The sequence below is a fragment of the Tachysurus fulvidraco genome, chromosome 15, assembly GCF_022655615.1.
Source record: "Tachysurus fulvidraco isolate hzauxx_2018 chromosome 15, HZAU_PFXX_2.0, whole genome shotgun sequence".
Lineage (NCBI taxonomy): Eukaryota > Metazoa > Chordata > Actinopteri > Siluriformes > Bagridae > Tachysurus > Tachysurus fulvidraco.
In genome coordinates this window covers 23690760-23710759 of record NC_062532.1, presented here as the reverse complement: position 1 = coordinate 23710759, position 20000 = coordinate 23690760, and the positions used below count along the sequence as shown (strand labels likewise).

Below are 20000 nucleotides of genomic sequence, written 5' to 3'. Positions count from 1 at the left end.
ACGTGTGTGCAGTGACCAAAGACACGCTGGGGAACTCGGTCCCCTGTGCACTGCTCAGGCCTTCGTGAGTCAACAAGGCTTTTATTTACTTTATCTGTTTAATATACGTGTGGATAAAACTAATGTACATGTGGATAAAACTAATGTACGTGTGGATAAAACTAATGTACGTGTGGATAAAACTAATGTACGTGTGGATAAAACTAATGTACATGTGGATAAAACTAATGTACATGTGGATAAAACTAATATACATGTGGATAAAATATTTTTTGGGGTTTAATTATTTATATTTAGAGATGGGGAAGTTTTTGCTTTTCCATTTTTACAGTCTCTCTCTCTCCCTGTCTCCCCCTCTTTCTCTCCCCCTCTCTCTCTCACACAGAGGGTCAGTGGTCACTCTGGAGTGTGTAGAGAAGCTCATACGTAAAGACATGATCGACCCGGTCACAGGAGACAAACTGAAAGAGAGAGACATAATAGTCCTGCAGAGGGTAAGAGTGTATGTGGGGGGTGTTGGGGGTGTTGGTGGCAGCTGAGTGGTTCAGATGTTGGATTACAAATTAGAAGGTTGTAAGTTCAAGTCCCAGGACCACCAGGCTGCCACTGTTGGGCCCCTGTGCAAGGCCCTTAACCCTCGAATCTAAATAATTAGATATAATGTGTGGATAAGTCTGCTAAGTGTGTGTGTGTGTGTGTGTAGGGTGGGACAGGATTTGCTGGTTCTGGACTCGATCTCTGTGCTAAAGAGGCTCGACCCGTCATGCAGGCGTGAGCTCCTGTACGTAACCCCACCCTTTACCCCTGTACGTAACCCCACCCTTTACCCCTGTACGTAACCCCACCCTTTACTCCTGTACGTAACCCCACCCTTTACCCCTGTACGTAACCCCACCCTTTACTCCTGTACGTAACCCCACCCTTTACCCCGTATGTTTACATTCAGTACGATGTTTCACCCTTTAGCCCTGATGGTGTTTGCAGTCTGATGATTAACGACACACACAGGATTGTTGTTTGTGGCTTTTCGCCCGATGCTCCTATAGACAAACTTTTCATAGCTTTTGTTTTTTTGTAAAATAAATTTTATTTCCAGATCTTATCGTCAGAGTCGATTTGTTTTTGTTCTCAAATGAGATTATAGAAGAGGTCAAAGTTCATCATGTTCTCTCAGAACCAGTGTGCCATAATCTGTGATGGTGCTGAGTTTAACCACATCCACATTGTCCATGAGCTCACTGATGGAGAGACGACCGTCCTGAAGACAGACACACACACACACACACAGGGAAAACATTCACACTTCCTTTATCACTGTCATGAGTTCACTTTCCTCTTACGGTTTACATAAATATAAAAAATTTAAACACCAGAATAAAAAAAACGGATTTGTCTTTATTTGATTTGGAATTCACAGAGAAACGATTCATCAGTAAACAACAGAACTGTGTGTCATTCCAAACACCTTCTGTCTCCTCTGTACCTCTCACTGTGGGGGACCTCTCTACAGGGGATGGGAGGTGTGTGTGTGTGTGTGTGTGTGTGTGTGTGTGTGTGCGCGCACTCAGTCTCGTCTTCAGTGTGTAACTCCGGTGTGTTGATGAACAAACACAAAGCGGTTCCTGATCCTCATCCTACCTCTGATCCTGACCCTGAGGTCCTCCTGAGCGTGTGGCTTTGGGTGGAGTGTGTAGATGGAGTAGACATGGTGTACAGGTGCAGTCTCACCGCGGTCACCTTCTGCATGGCACCGAGGCCGTAAGTCCCTGCTGTGGACCATCACAAGTTCATGTCTCCTGCTTCAGACTTGTAAACCTCTGACCTGATAACGATAAACTCCTCCATTAGCTAACGTCCCTCTGAGGAACGCCTCTACGTCACTGAGGTTTTTACTGAAGGGGAGGGGAGTGAGAGGAGTGGGAGGAGTTTAGAGCCACACTCAGTGTGTGTGTGTGTGTGTACGTATACGTGTACCTAGTTATTAGTGAGTAAAAGTCGTGCGACTAAATAAATACAATCTGTTTTAGATGAACCGAAATTCTCTCCCTGCCTCCTGACCCCATCACTGACCCTTCCTCTGTTGTGACCCCTGACCTTTAACCCCACCCCAATATTAAGACCCTCCCACCTGTTGATATAAAATGTAAACGGTCATTTCTTTGCATAGTGGACTGAATTCTCGCTTCCTCCTGTACACGTGTGTTTGAGCCCCGACTCGGATCAGAGCTCGTCGTGTTTCCTCGTCAGATCTTCTCCATAATTGGTGGCTTGACTTCCAACAAACATGTTCCAGTTATCCAGAATCTCTGCCTTGGTAATTTTGTCATCCTGATTGAGGGACGATCGAAGATCCGTTGGTTAAGTAATAAGGAGAGAGAGAGTGAAGTGGAGAGGGATGGAGGGATGAGGAAGAGAAGAGAGAATTAAATAGGTTGTTGTGGATTAAAGTCGTAATTAAAGTGGTGTTAATGAGGCGAGGCTCCGACGAGCGTTTACTCACGTTGTTCTTGTCTGTCTCGTGAATGAGATGTTTGGCCTCGTTGTCGGTGTGATCGACGTCTCTCGGCAGGATCCACTGAGCGATTTCATCAGCGTCGAGGAAGCCGTCCTACAGAAGAGACTTCATTAAAGAACTTTCTGGAATCTGTACAACATTTTACTTTTGTGTGTTTTACAGTTTATAAAATTGACTCCGATAAATGTTTAAATGTGCAGAACATCAAAGCTCAGGCTTCCTCAGGATTCTGACTCATTAGCAGTGATTTGAGACGTGACCTTTTGTTCAGAGTCGGCGTTAGGTCTGGGGTTAACGCTCGTTGTCTGGGGACTGACGGAGAGAAGGAACGTGTGATAAAGGTCACGTCACCAACCGTTCAGTCGTTACAGGTCACTTATAATCTGGGGTTTTAGACACTTTTTGAAAAAGTAATCATTTTATAGGCCACGCCCCTCCACCGAGACTGACTGGCACAGAGGCCACGGCTCCTTTGCTGAGATGCTTTGATGTAACTAATCTTTATTTAATCTGTTCTGTCAATCACCCCCTCACTCGTCACCCCCCCTCACTCGTCACCCCCCCTCACGCGTCACCCCCCCTCACTTGTCACCCAGATGTTAATGCTGTACAGTGTGAGTTTTGTCATGATGAACACACCTTGTTGATGTCTCTGTACCCAGAGAACTGTTTCCTCTCTGTTGTCACCCACTCAGGTTCACTCTCGCCCTCCTCAGGAGTGAACATGTCGCCTACAGAACACACCGCACCACGTTACACACTCCCTCTGCTTTTACTCTCACCCGGCTTTTCTCTTCACACACACACACACACACATGCCAGAACTCACCGATGTACTCCTCTAAATTGACCTTGCCGTCTCCGTTCTTGTCAATGTCCTCCATCGTCTCCTGTTGGAACGGAACCGATACACGTTCGTTAGAGCGGCGTGATCGCGTCGCGTTTGTTATGGTGACGCGTTCCCACCCGACTACCCACCTGCACTACAAGACCCTGCATGTAATCGAACTCTTCTGGGTGGAGGAACGCGGTGAACTCCTCCCTCGTGGCGATGCCGTCTCCGTCTTTATCCGCCATCTTGAACCGCCGCTGGTCTCGGGAGTGCATGGTTTTATACGTCTCTCTGTCCTCCAAATCCTCAGACTCGTCATCTAAGACACAAAGAATGTCACCATCAGTGCAGCACCACTCAACATGTCTACAACTCAACACGATCATCATGTTTCTGAGAGACCGTGTGTGTGTTCCTCACCCAGGTAGGTTCCGTAAGTAGTGTTCTTGTACTCGATCCAGGAGATCTTGCCGTCCTTGTTCTGGTCATACTCTTTCCAGTGCTTGTCTACGTTCTCCTCGATGTACCTCCTCTGCCTGTGTTTGATCCAGTGGTGCAGCTCGGCGTGGCTAACGAAGCCGTCCTTATCCGTGTCGATGCGGTCTACAATTTTCCTGAAAGAGGGAACGGAAACACGAGTTAGAGGCACGACGGAACCGAGAGAACGTTCTAGAATGAAAAGCACAGCGAGGACGGCTCAGTACCCGAGTCTGGCTTTGCTTTCCTCAGGGGTCAACTGGTCAAAGGTCTTTGCTTCCTCTTTGCCAAGGAAGGCCTCGTGGTCGTACTGGTAGCCGTGGGCGTCGTCATGGGCGTGGTCGCTCAGATCACGCTGGTGGTGCACACGTTTCTCCTGAGGAGGCACGGCCAGGCCGAGCGCCAACAACACCGAGAGGACGATCAGCTGCATGTCCTGTAGAGACAGACACAGTCGTTAAACCCGTATCTAATGCAAAAGTTTGTACACCCCATCAGTTCTGCATAGGAAAGAGACCACTGTGTTTCTAAAAGAATACGAGAAGCTTCTATGGAGGATCCCACAGTAGATACAGGAGAACCTTACACAAACCTAACTTGTTTGACAGACACGGTGGCTTTTCCCCACACACACACACACACACACACACACACACACACACACACACACACACACTCTCAACATATTAACTGTCTTGTTTTAATAAATCAAACATTTCTGTCTTAAGGGTGTGCAAACTTTTGCATTAATAAGACAAAAGAACCTTAAATGTTTCCCCCAGTGAACCCATCATGAGGTAACTGATACTTTTACTGATTTATATTTGATTATAAATAACAGACGTGTCAGCAGGGAGGCCACAGCATTAAGAGGACGATAAATCACTGCATCTTACTGCATATGTACAACACACACACTCTCTTTCTCTCTTTTACACACACACACACACACACACTCTCTCTCTCTTTTACACACACACACACACACTCTCTTTCTCTCTTTTACACACTCACTCACTCTCTCTCACACACACACACACGCACACACTCTCTTACACACACTTTACATCATTACACACACACTCTCTCTTACACACACACACACACTTTACATCATTACACACACTCTCTCTTACACACACACACACACTTTACATCATTACACACACTCTCTCTCTTACACACACACAGTATTTCAGTGTAAACCTGTACACACAGTAGTTATTAACAGATAAACACTTATTAATCCTGCATCAGTGTTGTAATCTTCAGCACAGTTTTAACATTAATTTATTATAAAGATATAAACGGCCCTTAACCTTTTAACCCAAAGCTGCATAAAGAGCAGGAAAAAGCAGTTAATGTGTAAAAGTATTAATAGACATTACACTAAACATCACTCACCAGTCCTGGGCTTTTATTCTTCTCCTGTCGAGTTGGCACGCTGTCTCTTTAAATCGTGCACAACTGGGGGCGGGGCTTTATGTAACGTCACTGTACTTCTGCATACTGACACACTAAGTAACCAATCAAAGATCAATGGGCGGGTCCTGTTCGGAACTGTGAACGCAATTGGCTACAAGACGCCACGTTGACACGCGAACGCGCATCTGAGGCTGAAGCGTTGTGAGCCCAGAGGGCGTGTCCGTGTGTGCGCGCTCCCTGCTGCTGTAGGTAGCTCCAGTGTTCGCCTGACTTTAATTCGTCTACACACACACACACACACACACACACACACACACACACACACACACACACACACACACACACAGCGTTATTCCTATTACACAGTTTTAAATCCACATGCTGAGAATTAGACATTAATTTTAGCTGCTATATTTAATTCTGATCATTTATAATAACTTAAAAAATACAACAATATGAATCATTAATCAATCAGTGTTAAGTCTACAAACGTGTTTTACTTTACAATAAACACTACTGTAAGATCACACACACACTACTGTAAGATCACACACACACTACTGTAAGATCACACACACACTACTGTAGGATCACACACTCTCTCTCACAAACACACACTGTAGATCACACACACATTGTACTGTAAGATCACTCTCTCTCTCTCTCTCTCTCTCTCTCTCTCTCTCTAACACACACACACACACACACACACACACACACACACACACACACACTACTGTAAGATCTCTCTCTCACAAACACACACACAGTAGATCACACACACATTGTACTGTAAGATCACTCTCTCTCTCTCTCTAACACACACACACACACACACACACACACACACACACACACACACACACACACACACACTACTGTAAGATCTCTCTCTCTCTCTCACACACACACACACACACACACACACACTACTGTAGGATCACACACTCTCTCTCACAAACACACACTACTGTAAGTCCAGTCTTTAGGTTTTTCAGTGGACACTGATGGCTGGTCAGTTGCTGAGACATGTCCTGAGATTTGTCCATTATAATGTAATCTAGAGGTGATTATAGACACACACTCTCTGTTCTCTCTCTCACGCACACACACACACACTGTAGATCACACACACTCTCTCAGTTCTCTTCACTTCTCTATAAAGTTTAGTGGAATATGTGACCACCTTGCTTACGTGTGACTTCACTTCTTGTTTGGTGGCTTGGCCAGCAGCCAAACCTTTAGGTGTATCTACAATCAAAGAAGAGGCTTTGTGTTTCTGGGATGGTCGAATCATACTGGGATTCACTTTAGTTAATGATGGAACAAAGACTGAAAGAGGAAAGAGAAAAAGATTAATACAGAAAATCTAACATGGTGGAATTGCACATCGTGGGCTGGACCAGGAGGTGGCAGTAGAGCACATGAGTGGTGTACAGAACTGCCATGAAGGTTGATTGGATAGTAAAAGAGTTATATGATTCCTACATGGGTTCTGACTGGAACCCAGCATAAGATAAAGCTCAAACCCTTCAGGTTGCTCAATGGAAACAACAGGAGGATAAAACCACGTCCTGTTTATAATAAAACAGTAAACAGTTTAATACGCTTTAGCTGTTAACAATTCTGTGGGGAACTCTACAGGAAGTTCCTTTTAGAAATCCAGAAGCTTTTAACCTCAGACACTCCAGGACGCTTGGGGTAACTCATCCACTCATTCATCCACTCATTCATACTATACACACCACCCACCCCCACCCCCAGTGTTCTTCTCTTTGGGCCACAGGTCTGCTTGTTTAAAATGATTAAAGGTGACAGGGCCAAAGAGAGAGAGATAGAGGGGGGAGGGAGGACATGCCACTGTTTAGCCTAGAGACAGAAAGAGAGAGAGAGACACACACACAGAGAAAGACAGAAAGAGAGAGAGACACAGTGAGAGACAGAGAGGGGGAGAGAGAGACAGACAGAAAGACAGAAAGACAGAGAGAGAGAGAGAGAGAGAGAGAGAGAGAGAGACACAGTGAGGCAGAGAGAGCAGGAGAGAGAGAGGGAGAGAGAGAGAGACACAGTGAGGCAGAGAGAGCAGGAGGGAGAGAGAGGGAGAGAGAGACACAGTGAGAGAGAGAGAGCAAATTATAGTGAATTACCCAAAATATTATGCACACCCCAGTCCACTGTATAAGAAGGGAACAGGACATGATGTTTTGCCACTTTCACACCTTAGAGAGAAAAAATATTTACACTGTAAGAAATAATTAATATTCAACATCTTAAAGTTGTAAAGCAGCTGTGTTTTCTCTGTGTTTGTGTTTTCTGTGTGTTTGTGTTTTCTGTGTGTTTGTGTTTTCTGTGTGTTTGTGTTTTCTGTGTGTTTGTGTTTTCTCTGTGTTTGTGTTTTCTGTGTGTTTGTGTTTTCTGTGTGTTTGTGTTTTCTGTGTGTTTGTGTTTTCTCTGTGTTTGTGTTTTCTCTGTGTTTGTGTTTTCTCTGTGTTTGTGTTTTCTGTGTGTTTGTGTTTTCTGTGTTTTCTCTGTGTTTCAGTGACTGGTTGGTTTGTGTGTGTTTGTGTGCATAAAATACAATAATACTGTCATGCACACAGTTTTTATATGTTAAGATTTGATGTTAAGTTGTCCAGGCGTGGTTTCCATGGTGACAAGTCCTCCCCTATAGCAGAGAAGGGGGGTGGGGGAAGGAGGGGTGACAGGGGTGAACTAAACACTAGACGCTGAAAAAAATGCCTAAAGCAGTGCAAATGTCTAGACACACACACACACACACACACACACACACACACACACACACACACACACACACACACACACACACACAATTTTAGCAGTCACACACAAACAGACTTCACTCCAGAACTGTTGTCAAAAATGAGTAAAAATGATAACATGTATAATGTTAGTATAGAACATGTGGGAAACTCTGTTTTTAAAATGATCGGTTCCTCAATAATTAATGATCCATTTCTGAGAAAATTGCTGCTCTGAAACTGTTACTGTAATTTCAGAGACAAGTGTAGAGGATCTTCATCCCTGCAGATCTTCATCTCCTCCATGGAGAACCACCTCCCAAGTTATGTTACAGTCTCAGATTTGTGCTCATTGAATTCCTCATCATTTCACACCACGTTATTCACAACGTCACAAATCTGAAGAAGGAGGCGTTCGGGTTCGTGTCATTCATCTGTATTACGTGATTATTTCTGTAGGATGTCTTCAACTCATCATCTTGTCCTGGCAGAGCCAACGAAATGTAATCATCACATATAATATCATCAAAATATCATCTTTTTAAATATTGTGGGGTGCCAATAATTTAGCACCCAAAAGTAGTGCAAGAAAAATAATGAAGTTTATATTTGTTTGGAAACAAGAACAGTCTCAGTACAGTCCTGTCTAGTGTAACACACACACACACACACACACACACACACACACACACACACACACAATGGTTTAATGTCATTGTCTTTTTTTGTGAATCTTTTAAAGTAAGTGACAGTGAGAGACTTTTTACAATCCTTTATGCACAGTCACATGTAATAAAAATCAGAGTGACTCAATAAATAAATAAATACATATTAGAATAAATATAAGTGGTTATTTTATCTCTGATGCAAAGCTGAGTTCTCCTGTAACAGAGCACAGAACATTGTCACAACATCACACTTGTTTAACTGTTCACATTGTTCACAGTTTTGTAAAAAAAAAAAAAAAAATTAATATCAATAAAAATTCTTGATTTAATCAGTGTGTTTAAAATTCTTTCAGCATCGCAGTCTGTGTTCTGTACCATTGTCTTTTTCCCCCTCAGGTTTGTTGCCCTTTTTTGTTTTTTTCATTTGTTGCCGTTTCTCCTGACGTTTATAACCAAGAATAAACCCTGAAAAGTAAAATCCACATTAAAAGCCCTTAAAATGCTCCATAAAAACACAAAGACTGACTGTAACCTGGAGCAGTGAATAAAATCATGTAACACAGTTTGTGTGTGAACAGAAAGGACAGTCGTGTGAGAGAATACAGTGTAAAATCCTCAGCAGTTTGTTTGGGTAACGCTGTACAGAGTCTCCATTCTGCTTTAATATCATTAAACCCAAGTCCACGTGTCTATGGGGGTGTCGACCCTCACACTCAGGTTTTATTATTTAAAACCTTAACACAGGCTCTGTAGAGAAACTTCCCCATCACTATTCCACAAATATTCACACCCAACCCGGTCAAATGTCTTCTCCTGATCTAGAGAAATCAGACCAGTCTTTAAGCCCAATATCCTGGAGACATCCAAAATGTCACGTATTAAATATACGCTATGGAATATAGACCTATGTGGCACTTTACCTCATTCAGTCAGGAGGCTAATACTTTTGAGAGCAGCTTACAGTCAGTGCAACAGTAATGTTGTCTAACCTTCACAACATCATTCAAAAAAACAACAATTGCACTGTTCATTATGGAGGGAGAGACAATATTGTCCTGCCCCATTACATCACCGATCTCTAACACACACTCCTCTACACTGGCCACACACACACACACACACACACACACACACACACACGCACACACAGAGTGCCGGCGATCCAAACTTTCACACAACTTTGTGTACGGACCTGCCATCGCCATGCTTCTCCGACACGCTACACACACACACTCTCACACACACTCACATGCAAACACACATATGCACACAGTTATTTGCTCACACACACTCAAACAAATAATTATGATATATTTGAGACTTTTAAACAGAAACAGTTGCACAGAATGCCAAATAATTGGCAAGACGCCAACTGCACTCACATGCTGCATACGCCACACTCACACGGATTGTTCCATCAACCAGAAATAAGTGAAGCTGGCACACTCCTTCACCTCCGCCTGCTTCTATCCCCTTTTCCTCAGTCATGTCCTCGTTATGTCCATCCTCTCTCTCTCATTCTCTGTTGGGGTCAGAGGTCACACTGCACCTTTAATAATGGACATTAACTGAATCTCTGTGGCAGGTCTTAAACCACACACACACACACACACACACACACACACACACACACACACACACACACACACACACACACAGAGGACTGTATTAAAGGTGTTATAGAGTGAAATGATTGAGGCTTTGTGCACTTCATCAAACACACTCATCCTGACACTCACACGGAGGTCTGTGTATAACAGTGTGTCGGATGAGAGAGGAGATTTCCCTGAGCTGTAAGCAGTGTATTGATGGTGTGAATGGAACAGATAATTAATTAAGACTAGAAGGACGTCATTTAAACCGTACTTAAGTGAAGTGTAAGTAGACTCCAAACCTCAACCGTTACATTAACATTAACAACATTTAATCTTTATGTTAATCGTCATCAGTGTGTGTGTGTGTGTGTGTGTGTGTGTGTGTGTGTGTGTGTGTGTGTGTGTGTGTGTGTGTGTGTGTGTGTGTGTGTGTGTGTGTGTGTGTGTGTGTGTGGGTGTGCGTGTGTGTGTGTGTGTGTGTGTGTGTGTGTGTGTGTGTTACTGATCTGCTGAGCAAATAAGAGAAGCATCTAAAGGAAGATGTCCAAACACAAACAGGTTTTGACATTAATTCTGTTCTGTCTTTATGTGTGTGTGTGTGTGTGTGTGTGTGTGTGTGTGTGTGTGTGTTCTTTATTTGGTTTTCTGAATTAATCCAATAAAATATGTACTGTATATGAAGCTTCACAATTTTGACGGAGAGCAGCAGAAGAGAGACACAGGAAGTAGATTACGGTTTACAGAAGACCCTAATGTCTCACTAGTCAGTGTGAGATATATTTATATACCCTAGTTGTTGTATCAACATCCGCAAGCAACCGATACCTGACTGTCAAATCAAATACATTCAGTACAATTCAAACACTTATTTATTATTTTATTATTAGTAACATAGGACTGAACATATGTATGATTGTAGATATGTAGAACGTTCTCACATTAAATAAATAAAAGTAGGGCTACATTTCAAAATAAGAGAAAATAAATAAAATGTGAAAATTGTGTATGTTTAATAAAGTGCTTAACTTTCCCTTTTATATCTCAGTGAGACACCTGAGCTCTAGTTTGGCTTGGGTTAGGGTTAAACCTGGGTTAGGGTTAGGTTTAAACCTGGTTTTGGGTTAGGGTCATCTGTTAACAGTCACACTCATCTGTTAGGGTTAAACCTGGGCTTGGGTTAGGGTTAGGCTTAAGGATAGCTTGGGTTAGGGTTAAACCTCTGCTTGGGTTAGGGTTAGGCTTAAACCTGGGCTTGGGTTAGGGTTAGGCTTAAACCTGGGCTTAAGTTACTGTTTGGCTTAAACCTGGGTTAGGGTTAGGGCTTGGGTTAGGCTTAAACCTGGGCTTGGGTTAGGGTTAGGTTTAAACCTGGTTTTGGGTTAGGGTCATCTGTTAACAGTCACACTCATCTGTTAGGGTTAAACCTGGGCTTGGGTTAGGGTTAGGCTTAAGGATAGCTTGGGTTAGGGTTAAACCTCTGCTTGGGTTAGGGTTAGGCTTAAACCTGGGCTTGGGTTAGGGTTAGGCTTAAACCTGGGCTTAAGTTACTGTTTGGCTTAAACCTGGGTTAGGGTTAGGGCTTGGGTTAGGGTTAAACCTGGGCTTGGGTTAGGGTTAGGTTTAAACCTGGGCTTGGGTTAGACTTAAACCTGGGCTTGGGTTAGGTTTAAACCTGGTTTAGGGTTAGGTTTAAACCTGGGCTTGGGTTAGAATTAGGCTTAAACCTGGGCTTGGGTTAGGGTCATCTGTTAACAGTCACACTCATCTGTTAGGGTTAAACCTGGGCTTGGGTTAGGGTTAGGCTTAAAGCTGGCTTAAGGATAGCTTGGGTTAGGGTTAAACCTGGGCTTGGGTTAGGGTTAGGCTTAAACCTGGGCTTGGGTTAGGGTTAGGCTTAAAGCTGGCTTAAGGATAGCTTGGGTTAGGGTTAAACCTCTGCTTGGGTTAGGGTTAGGCTTAAACCTGGGCTTGGGTTAGGGTTAGGCTTAAACCTGGGCTTAAGTTACTGTTTGGCTTAAACCTGGGTTAGGGTTAGGGCTTGGGTTAGGCTTAAACCTGGGCTTGGGTTAGGTTTAAACCTGGTTTAGGGTTAGTCTTAAACCTGGGCTTGGGTTAGGTTTAAACCTGAGCTAGGGTTAGGGTTAAACCTGGGCTTGGGTTAGGGTTAGGCTTAAACCTGGGCTTGGGTTAGGGTTAAACCTGGGCTTGGGTTAGGGTTAAACCTGGGCTTGGGTTAGGGTTAGGCTTAAAGCTGGGTTAAGGATAGGGTTAAACCTGGGCTTGGGTTAGGGTTAAACCTGGGTTAGGGTTAATCCTGGGCTTGGGTTAGGGTTAAACCTCTGCTTGGGTTAGGGTTAGGCTTAAACCTGGGCTTGGGTTAGGGTTAAACCTGGGCTTGGGTTAGGGTTAAACCTGGGCTTGGGTTAGGGTTAAACCTGCTCATTAGTGACCCTGGAACCATATTTAGCTTTGATTATGTTCATTGTAGAGCCATGTTGTATGTAGAGCCAAACATGGTCAGGATGTATAGGGCTACTTTCCTCAGACCTAGGGACGCTGTCTCAGGGACGCTGTCTCAGGGACACTGTCTTCAGATTTGAGTGGATATGTTTGTTCAAATCCTTTAAACCTGGGCTTGGGTTACTGTTAGGCTTAAACCTGGGTTTGGGTTAGGGTTATGGTTAAACCTGGGCTTGGGTTACTGTTAGGCTTTCTCCGTCTCACTCAACTGTCTCTCACCCTTTCTCCGTCTCACTCAACTGTCTCTCTCCCTTTCTCCGTCTCACTCAACTGTCTCTCTCCCTTTCTCCGTCTCACTCAACTGTCTCTCTCCCTTTCTCCGTCTCACTCAACTGTCTCTCTCCCTTTCTCCATCTCACTTGTCACTTGATTGCTCTGTGCGTTACCACTACCACTATTGTGAGATAGTTTGATCCCAAAAGCTGCTCCGGTAAAAATAAAAGCGTCCCGTTTTAAATCATAACCTTTTGTTTTTGCTGTAGATTCTAGGGTTAGGGTTTGGGTTTGGGTTTGGGTTAGGGTTAGGGTTAGGGTTTGGGTTTGGGTTAGGTTTAGGGTTAGGTTTAGGGTTAACCCTAACCGCGGTCCGGGTCCGGACCCAGAAGCTGTCCAATACGGACCCAGACCGCGGTCCGCCTGTTAGTGACCAATGGTTTAGAGGTTTTACACCATCCCTCCCTCTGTCTCTCTAAATTGGTAAAATTGCTGTGCCTTTGTTATTGCGTATGTGTGTGTGTGTGTGTGTGTGTGCATTCATGTGTGTGTGTGTGTGTGTGTGTGTGCATTCATGTGTGTGTGTGTGTGTGTGTGTGCATTCATGTGTGTGTCTGAGGCTGTTTGATGGCCAGCTGTGTAATTACGAGCCATTTCTGATGCCCAGCTGTGACACACTCGTCTCTTGTGTGTGTAAATAGCTGCAGGTGATCTTTGGCCTCGGCTTCGTCTCTTTCAGCCACTTTATTTTTCTCTCTCTTCAAATACGGCGCTTTCCCTTTTACTGGCATTAAGTGCAGATCTGACACTGACTCTGTGTGTCATCCCAGTACATACCCCCCCCCCCCAACCCTGTGTCTGAAGAGAAGTTTCCCAACCCCACCTTCTCTCTTTTACTCCATCTAACTCTCTCTATCTCTCAGTCCAACAACAAATGGAGCAAAGGGTCCAAGAGGCATGAGGGAACAACGATAGAGAGACAGAAGGACGAGTGGATTTCTCTCGTCCAGCAGGTGAGTCTTTATCCTTTCCTCTCAGATCAGTGTTTATGAGAACATTCACAATGAATTCAAGGTATTTATTAGGTAGTAAAATTTAGAATGAATTCATTTCAGATCAGTTTTAACTTGAGAAGGTTTAAAGTTTAAATAAAAATGAAACTCTGCCGATGTTCTTAGGTTGGATGGTGGTTTTTGAAAGATGGAGATAAAGATGATGATGGTGTTGAGAGAGATGTTGGAGATGGTGATGGTTACAGAATAACTTTTTCACTGATCAACAGGATAAAAACAGATGAATGAGTACAATTAAAAAACTTAATTATATTTACTTTAATATAGGATTTATTTTTATTTTATATTATATGTTCATTTGCAAATGTTATTTATTATTCAATCTTTATTAGGAGGTGAGACAGGAGGAGGTGAGACAGGAGGAGGTGAGACAGGAGGAAGTGTATGAAGTGTCGTCTACGAAGAACGCAGCATCATGCTGAATCTCCAACACACCTGGACGAGTCCCGATACCTGGTACCATGAGAACAACAGCATCACGCAGCATGGCACAGGTACAGGGACAGGAACCCGTTAGAAGTTCATACTGAACCCTGCAACAGAGAGTAGCAGGAGCAGGAGCAGGATGGAGAAACTCTCAATCATCTGCTGAGTCCTCCAAGTCTCTTCTGTTTTGTGTACCAGGTCCTGAGACGGTTCTAACCTTAAACTCCTTCCACGATCGAGATATTAGGAATAAAATAATGAGCAAGAATTTGGAGATTGTTTTGCACTTAATACACACACAAAGAACAAAGGGTTCTTAGGTTCCCAACATGGTTCAGTGTTATTGAGCCGTACATACAGCGGCTCTGAGAGAACGTTTTAAGTTCTGTATCTTGATCTGTGTTCTTCAGTCAGAGAGAAGGCACACATTTTAGAAAACTTCTGTAGAAGTTTGTCTCTTTCAGATGGCTGTGTGAAGGACGTGAACTGGGGGACGGCGGGACGAGGAGAACGAGGAGGAGACAGGAGGAAGCAGAAGGACAGGGACGAAAGGGACGAGGCTCAGCTTCAGCTCCAGCTGAAGAGAAAACTGCAGAGGAACCGTACAAGCTTCAGCCAGGAGCAAATCGACGCTCTGGAGAAAGGTTCTCACTCTGTCATTTAGAACCTACAAAAAGAGCGTGGTCCTCTCATGTCCTCATGTTAAATCTGTTCTTCCTGTTTCTTTCTCTCAGAGTTCGAGAGGACTCATTATCCCGATGTCTTCACCAGAGAAAGACTGGCCTCCAAAATTGACCTTCCTGAAGCACGTATCCAGGTCAGAACACGTCTCTGGTCTCTCATCAAACCCACATGTTTATGAACGGTTGATGAAGCAGATATGAAGCTGGTTCCATCCCTGTTCTGAGATTCTGTGAGCCCATGAATAATGCCTCAGTAGAATCAGAGTGGCTCTGCTCACTGACCTATGCTTTAATGGATGATTGACAGGTGTGGTTCTCCAATCGGAGAGCTAAGTGGAGGAGGGAGGAGAAGCTGCGCAACCAGAAGAAGCTGGGGGGCGGGACTTCATGTTCTCTAACTCACACACCGCTCAGCACATCCTTCAACCCGCCTGTTTATCATCCTCACCATGGCAACGCCTCCGGTCAGCAGCTCAGAGATTTATTTATATCATACATAACATATGTGTTGTGTGTTGTGTAGTGTTCTGTTGTGTTGTATAGTATTGTAATGTTTTGTATAATGTTGTACAGTGTTGTGTTGTATAGTGTTGTACAGTGTTGTATAGTGTTGTATAATGTTGTACAGTGTTGTATAGTGTTGTACAGTGTTGTATAGTGCTGTACAGTGTTGTACAGTGTTGTATAGTGTTGTACAGTGTTGTACAGTGTTGTATAGTGTTGTATAATGTTGTACAGTGTTGTGTTGTACAGTGTTGTATAGTGCTGTACAGTGTACAGTGTTGTACAGTGTTGTATTGTGTTATACAGTGTTGTACAGTGTTGTATAGTGTTGTACAGTGTTGTATTGTGTTGTATAGTGTTGTACAGTGTTGTATTGTGTTGTACAGTGTTGTATTGTGTTGTGTTGTACAGTGTTGTACAGTGTTGTATTGTGTTGTACAGTGTACAGTGTTGTACAGTGTTTTACAGTGTTGTGTTGTGTTGTACAGTGTTTTACAGTGTACAGTGTTGTGTTGTACAGTGTTGTGTTATATTGTGTTGTACAGTGTTGTGTTGTATTGTGTTGTACAGTGTTGTGTTGTGTTGTACAGTGTTGTATTGTGTTGTGTTGTACAGTGTTGTACAGTGTTGTATTGTGTTGTACAGTGTACAGTGTACAGTGTTGTATTGTGTTGTGTTGTATTGTGTTGTACAGTGTTGTGTTATATTGTGTTGTACAGTGTTGTGTTGTATTGTGTTGTACAGTGTTGTGTTGTACAGTGTTGTGTTGTACAGTGTTGTGTTGTGTTGTACAGTGTTGTACAGTGTTGTGTTGTGTTGTACAGTGTTGTACAGTGTTGTGTTGTACAGTGTTGTGTTGTGTTGTACAGTGTTGTGTTGTGTTGTACAGTCTTGTACAGTGTTGTGTTGTGTTGTGTTGTACAGTGTTGTACAGTGTTGTGTTGTACAGTGTTGTGTTGTGTTGTACAGTGTTGTACAGTGTTGTGTTGTGTTGTGTTGTGTTGTGTTGTACAGTGTTGTACAGTGTTGTGTTGTGTTGTGTTGTACAGTGTTGTACAGTGTTGTACAGTGTTGTGTTGTATAGTGTTGTGTTGTGTTGTACAGTGTTGTGTTGTACAGTGTACAGTGTTGTGTAGTGTTAAGACTTGAGTTGTGTGAGTAATTAAAGTCTTGTGTTGATTCTCAGGCTCTACACACTGTCACACGGACTCGTCTCTGTGTGTGTTCAGTTCGCTGTCTGTCTTCTCTCCTCTACAGGTAAAAACTGTTTTAGAGTACTGTTACAGTACCATTAGAGTACTGTTAGAGTACTGTTTTAGAGTACTGTTAGAGTACCATGAGAGTATTGATTTAGAGTACTGTTGAGTACTGTTTTAGAGTACGGTTTTAGAGTACTGATTTAAAGTATTGTTAGAGTGCCATTAGAGTACTGTTAAAGTACAATTAGAGTACTGTTAGGGTACTGTTTTAGAGTACTCTTTGAGTACCATGAGAGTATTGATTTAGAGTTCTGTTTTAGAGTACTGTTGAGTACTGTTTCGAAGTAGTGATTTAAAGTATTGTTAGAGTGCCATTAGAGTACTGTTAGCGTACCATGAGAGTACTGTTAGAATACTGTTTTAGAGTACTGTTTGAGTACCATGAGAGTATTGATTTAGAGTTCTGTTTTAGAGTACTGTTGAGTACAGTTTTAGAGTACTTTTTTAGAGTACTGATTTAGAGTACTGATTTAGAGTACTGATTTAAAGTATTGTTAGAGTACCTGTAGAGTACTGTTAGAGTACCTAAAGAAACTTTTTAGAGTATTGTTAAGGTACTGTTAGAGTACCATGAGAGTACTGTTTTAGAGTACTGTTAGAGTACTGTTTTAGAGTACTGTTTTAAAGTATTGTTATTGTTAGAATACTAGAGAAACTTTTTAGAGTACTGTTAGTGTATTATTAGAGTTTTATTAGAGTACAGAGTACTGTTAGTGTATTATTAGAGTATGAGTACTGTTAGAGTTTTATTTGAGTACTATTAGAGTACTGATAGAGTACTGTTAGAGTACTAGAGAAACTGTTTTTAACTTGATTAGAAACACAAAGTCGGATCGAACCTGTGCACTTTTAAACACGCCGACTGACACACTATCGCCCTCTTGTGGCCTATGGGGGAACTGATTCGCTGATTCTTTATTTATATAAATTCTATACATATATACACACCCACACAACGCGACATGCAGTTTTTTATGCAGCTCTTTGCATTTGTTTAAATGTTTAAAGTGTACAGTGTGTGTGTGTGTGTGTGTGTGTGTGTGTGTGTGTGTGTGTGTGTGTGTGTGTGTGTTGTGTTTTTCTCTGTGGTTCCACCCTGTCATTATGTTTATGATCTCATGACAACGAGCAGTGAGTCACCAGGTTTTGAGTCACATAAACACACCTGAAAGGTGGAGCTGAGACACATGAGGAGCTCAGAGAGGTTCAGGATCTTCACAGCTGCTGGACACCTGCTCAGCTCTGACCCACTCACCAACACTGTTTTTATTAATTTTACTACAGGTCCCTAATGAACAATACAGAATGTAAACCTATATAGAATTATAATTATACACTTATAAGAAAAAGGAAGATATTTAACAAAAATTGTTTTCTTCTTAGTAGGATGAAGCTTAAAGATCTTGAGTGTAGTTATACTCTGTGTGTGTGTGTTTGTGTGTGTGTGTGTGTGTGTGTGTGTGCAGAACTATTTTGTAGCTGTTTAAATTAAAACATGTGCACTTAAAATGGATTCTTTACTTAAAACACAAGCAGTGTTTTAGCAAGCAGTGGCAGGAACATTTATTTCTGGAACATTTATTGATGAACTGATCCATTAATAAAGTGATATTTCTGGGGAACGTGTAGCTTTATTTTCACACTGATCACTGTGTTATTTTATTGAGTTTGACTAGTTAACTTTAGAGGTGATGTAAAGCTAATACTATTTCTCACAGGAGCTAAAATAAATAAACTAAATTAGACAGGCCACGCCCACAGGAGACAAGCCAGCTGTGAGAGCAGGGGAACATCTGACGCTGCTTGATTAGATTATATTATTCTCTCTTCTCTCAGTCAACCTCCTCTTACTCCACCATGTTGTCTCCGCCCCCATCTGCTTCTACTCTACTACCTCATAAATTTGATCCCGCCTCTTACTCCGCCCCCCACCTGCCTCCTCCTACAGCTGGCACGAACACAGGTGAGTTTTCTTTTGTATTCCATGTGTTTCATATAAATTCATATAAATGTATTCTCCTGATGTGAAGTCTTCCTCTGTGGTGTGTGCAGGATTTCTTGCCAGCGTGTCGCTCTCAGGGGTTCAGGCTGGAGATCAGGACCTGAGTTTGGGTCAGTACTGGACCAGACTGCAGTGAGATGCAGAACCAGAGCCTCAAAGACATCATCAGTGACCTCTGAAGTTATGATCCACAAGCCACTCCATATTTTACTCCTTCAGCCCTGCAGGTTTTACAACAGCTTTCATGACGGCAGAAAGAAGACTGACTTCCACCTTGGAATAAATCAGTTTGAGAACTCAGAGCGTTCTGCAATGAAGAAAACCTTTATATGACATTAAAATGTTCAGCTGCACAGATGGTCCACTGTGTGTTAAACATCTGATCTGCTCTGTGTGACAAGTAGAAACCCTGTTAAATAATAACAGCAATAATCTGTAATTAGAGTGAAAGTAGACGGAGCCCATGAGGAGTAGAGTGAAATTAGATTAGAGTTTACTGATTAATTACTGAAATGATTCAGAAATATCTTTAACATGCTATTTATTTGTTTGTTTCTTTGAAATCATTTGTTTCTTTCTATATATTTACACATCTGTGTGTGTGTGTGTGTGTGTGTGTGTGTGTGTGTGTGTGTGTGTGTGTGTGTGTGAGCAGAATAAGATTATTTGTAGTACTAAAAGTGTGCTTCAGTGGAGTGTGTGAAGGTTTTGTCACTAGAGCAATGTGTTTTTAGTAAAATTTTAAAATCTATTTTTTTTTATTGTTATTTAATTATTAAAGATTGAAATGTAAACGACTGTGTGAGAATCTGTCAAATAACATAAATGTGTGTGTGTAGTGTGTGTGTAGTGTGTGTATGTAGTGTGTAGTATGTGTGTAGTGTGTACACTATGCAGTGTGTGTAGTGTGTTTAGTGTGTGTGTGTTGTGTGTGTTTAGTGTGTGTAGTGTGTGTGTGTTTAGTGTGTGTGTAGTGTGTGCGTAGTATGTGTGTAATGCGTAGTGTGTGTTTGTGTGTAGTATGTGTGTGTGTAGTGTGTGTGTGTTTA

General features: G+C 42.5%; 3 protein-coding genes and 1 long non-coding RNA gene across 10 annotated transcripts in view; 2 read left to right on the top strand and 2 right to left on the bottom strand.

Annotated features, from left to right (window-relative positions):
• The window catches only part of LOC113648525 (nitric oxide synthase interacting protein), a 12741-nt gene extending 3736 nt beyond the window's left edge, over nucleotides 1–9005 (top strand). The window contains exons 8-11 of one of the 3 annotated variants that reach the window (XM_027155737.2): nucleotides 1–64; nucleotides 386–494; nucleotides 704–781; nucleotides 8267–9005. The exon at nucleotides 1–64 is cut by the window's left edge and continues 7 nt beyond it. In XM_027155737.2, the coding sequence (XP_027011538.1) occupies nucleotides 1–64; nucleotides 386–494; nucleotides 704–775 (245 nt within the window). In that variant the 3' untranslated portion in view covers nucleotides 776–781; nucleotides 8267–9005. Of the gene's footprint in view, nucleotides 65–385; nucleotides 495–703; nucleotides 1103–8266 lie in introns of those variants that run through there. The other 2 variants (XM_027155736.2, XM_027155735.2) reach the window with 2 other exon arrangements.
• The window catches only part of LOC125138652, a 24985-nt gene that overhangs the window by 1923 nt on the left and 3062 nt on the right, over nucleotides 1–20000 (bottom strand). The gene's annotated exons all lie outside the window — the stretch shown is intronic.
• On the bottom strand, nucleotides 1120–5382 carry rcn3 (reticulocalbin 3, EF-hand calcium binding domain). 2 transcript variants are annotated; one of them, XR_003441941.2, is made up of 9 exons: nucleotides 5229–5382; nucleotides 4052–4260; nucleotides 3768–3961; nucleotides 3494–3666; nucleotides 3345–3405; nucleotides 3155–3246; nucleotides 2501–2608; nucleotides 2129–2328; nucleotides 1120–1258 (listed from the first exon to the last, which is right to left on the bottom strand). XR_003441941.2 is itself a non-coding variant. In XM_047800676.1 (8 exons), exons 2-8 carry the CDS (start codon nucleotides 4255–4257, stop codon nucleotides 1151–1153), a joined length of 942 nt encoding a protein of 313 aa, XP_047656632.1. In that variant the 5' UTR covers nucleotides 4258–4260; nucleotides 5229–5382; the 3' UTR covers nucleotides 1120–1150. The 2 variants fall into 2 exon arrangements, 1 of the variants encoding a protein (XP_047656632.1); XM_047800676.1 differs by lacking the exon at nucleotides 2129–2328.
• On the top strand, nucleotides 13652–19681 carry pax10 (paired box 10). 4 transcript variants are annotated; one of them, XM_027155723.2, is made up of 9 exons: nucleotides 13652–14017; nucleotides 14183–14249; nucleotides 14410–14571; nucleotides 14968–15147; nucleotides 15238–15320; nucleotides 15494–15650; nucleotides 16877–16947; nucleotides 18786–18912; nucleotides 19002–19678. In XM_027155723.2, the coding sequence occupies exons 3-9, from the start codon at nucleotides 14493–14495 to the stop codon at nucleotides 19085–19087; spliced, it is 783 nt and encodes a 260-aa protein (XP_027011524.2). In that variant the 5' UTR covers nucleotides 13652–14017; nucleotides 14183–14249; nucleotides 14410–14492; the 3' UTR covers nucleotides 19088–19678. The 4 variants fall into 4 exon arrangements, with proteins under 4 accessions (XP_027011524.2, XP_027011522.2, XP_027011521.2 ...); XM_027155721.2 differs by having other exon boundaries at nucleotides 14183–14305; nucleotides 19002–19677; XM_027155720.2 differs by lacking the exon at nucleotides 14183–14249 and having other exon boundaries at nucleotides 19002–19677.

What these genes read in the sequence shown, in the direction of transcription:
- pax10 (XM_027155724.2), top strand. Translation starts at nt 14,493, where the DNA reads ATGCTGAATCTCCAACACACCTGGACGAGTCCCGATACCTGGTACCAT. An exon ending in AATCGACGCTCTGGAGAAAG is followed by an intron (nt 15,148 to 15,237) that starts GTTCTCACTCTG and finishes TCTTTCTCTCAG; the next exon opens with AGTTCGAGAGGACTCATTAT. An exon ending in CTGTCTTCTCTCCTCTACAG is followed by an intron (nt 16,948 to 18,785) that starts GTAAAAACTGTT and finishes CTCTTCTCTCAG; the next exon opens with TCAACCTCCTCTTACTCCAC.
- rcn3 (XM_047800676.1), bottom strand. Translation starts at nt 4,257, where the DNA reads ATGCAGCTGATCGTCCTCTCGGTGTTGTTGGCGCTCGGCCTGGCCGTG. An exon ending in GAAAGCAAAGCCAGACTCGG is followed by an intron (nt 3,962 to 4,051) that starts GTACTGAGCCGT and finishes TCCCTCTTTCAG; the next exon opens with GAAAATTGTAGACCGCATCG. An exon ending in TGCAGGGTCTTGTAGTGCAG is followed by an intron (nt 3,406 to 3,493) that starts GTGGGTAGTCGG and finishes CCGTTCCAACAG; the next exon opens with GAGACGATGGAGGACATTGA.